The 1,813-nt window shown below is 72.6% G+C and overlaps 1 protein-coding gene across 1 annotated transcript in view; it reads right to left on the reverse strand.

Moving 5' to 3' along the window:
• Positions 1-40: 40 nt before the first annotated feature.
• Positions 41-1,813, reverse strand: part of SNTB2 (syntrophin beta 2) — a 15,166-nt gene continuing 13,393 nt past the window's right edge. The window contains exons 5-7 of the mRNA XM_085305734.1: positions 1,147-1,343; positions 455-636; positions 41-176 (exon numbers count right to left, since the gene is read on the reverse strand). Coding sequence (XP_085161860.1) covers positions 84-176; positions 455-636; positions 1,147-1,343 — 472 coding nt within the window. The 3' untranslated portion in view covers positions 41-83. The remainder of the gene's footprint in view (positions 177-454; positions 637-1,146; positions 1,344-1,813) is intronic.

Genomic DNA, 1,813 nt, shown 5'->3' on the forward strand with positions numbered 1-1,813 from the left:
GCTCCTGGAGATGGGATGTGATGCTGGGCAGACAGCGGGGCGCCGGGGCTGCGGCGGCGCGCTGCGGGGCCGGGGCCCCCCGCCTACGCCAGCAGCCCCATGCGGGTGACTTTGGCCGAGAGGAAGGTGTGCAAGACGAACACGACGGGCTTGGGGCAGGAGTGCAGGTCCAGCGCCTGCGGAGAGAAGGCGAGAGAGCGCTCCGGTCAGTCGGCGCGGCTGCGTGCCGCGGCCGGAGCTGGAGCGTGCCGGCAGCAGGCCCTCCGGCATCGCCCGCAGCCGGGCCGCCGGCTCAGCGCGGCGTCGGCCAGCGGTGCCTGGCAGAGCTGAGCGCCGGGAAAGCTGACCTCAACGGCCACCGCACAGCCAGGGGCGAAGCTGGAGGCACCCAGGGATGAGCRCCCCGAATCAGGCCTGCGGGCCCCCGCGAGCCCCCCGCGAGCCCCCCACTCACCAGCTCCCCTTCGGGGCCGCCGAAGTCCAGGTAGAGGTTCCGGATGCCGTCGTCCGCCGACATCCTCAGCTTCTCGTAGGGGTAGCGGAACAGGACGCTGCCGCCCGTCTCCTCCCGGGAGATGGTGAAGCCGCTCTCGTAGTGGATGGAGAGTTTCACCTCCTGCCCGTTGAGCGTGCAGCCTGCGGACACAGGCGGCACGGCCTCAGCGCCCGCGGAGGCTCCCCGGCACGCTGGGGGCCTCTGGGGTCACACTGGGGTTGCACTGGGGAGCTCGGTGGTTGAACTGGAGGGGGCTCGGAGGTGCACTGGGGGGCTCTGGGGTTGCACTGGGGGGCTCTGGGGTGCACGGGGAGACTCTGCGATCGCGCTGGGGGCTCTGGGGCTCCCTGGGGCCCCCAGCTGCAGACAGGAGGGGAGTCTCCGTGCCCCCCCGAGCAGCAGGCCCCAGCCCTCCGCTGCCGGGGGCACTGCTGCCCCGGCCCGGCCGGGCTGGCGGAGGATGGACACGTCCCTGCAGGCACTAGAGGGAGCTTCGACACTGTCCCCACGGCCGCCGGCACCCAGCCCCGCTCCGGCGACCCTGGGGAGGCTCCGGGCCCTGGCTCGGGTCACTCTGCACCAGGCAGCTCCGGACCAACCCGGCCGCCCCCGGAGCCGGAGCAGCCGGCACATCCGCTGCCCACGCTTACCCACGGACACCTCCTTTATCAGCTCGGCGGCGGCGTGGCAGCCCTGGAYGAGGATCCGCGTCCAGGAGGAGAGGTCCCGGTGCGTCTCCACCCGGAAGACGTGCATCTCGATGCCCTGGCGAGAGCCCGTGCGGGTGGCGAACGTGAGCTCCGAGCCCAGGGAGGGAGAGCGGCGTCCCGAGCCAGAGTGAACCAGCCTGGGGGGCAGACGGGGACAGGGGCGTCGGGGGGGTGAAGGCAGCGCTGGGCGCAGCCCGGCCCGAGATTGCCCCACCGGCCCTTCGCCCCCTCCCTTTCCGCAGCTCCTGGGAGGGAGAAAAATACCCCTGGAGCCCCTTTGCCCCAGCCCGCGCTGACTCCTTTCCAGGTGCCTCACTCCTGGCGTCTGGGGTGTCCGTCTGGCCAGGAATTCAGGCAGTGAAAAGAGGAGGGTTCAGAAATGGTGGCTTGTGCCCGACGGCACCAGGAGAGCCACCGAGGGTACGCAGGGGCCATCGCTGCGGCCCGGGGGCAAGGGGCCCTGGGTGTCCCTGGGCCACAAGCCCGCAGCTCGTTTGGGAAAACAGGGGACACAGGAGGCAGCTCCGGCCTTGCGCCAGCCGCCGCTCGCCCCGCCTGCGGAGCCACGTCGCAGCGGCGCGGGGCGCGCGCCCGCGGGGAGGAGCGG

Source organism: Rhea americana, unplaced genomic scaffold (assembly GCF_003343005.1).
Source record: "Rhea americana isolate MKP2758 unplaced genomic scaffold, rheAme1 scaffold_226, whole genome shotgun sequence".
Classification (NCBI taxonomy): Eukaryota; Metazoa; Chordata; class Aves; order Rheiformes; family Rheidae; genus Rhea; species Rhea americana.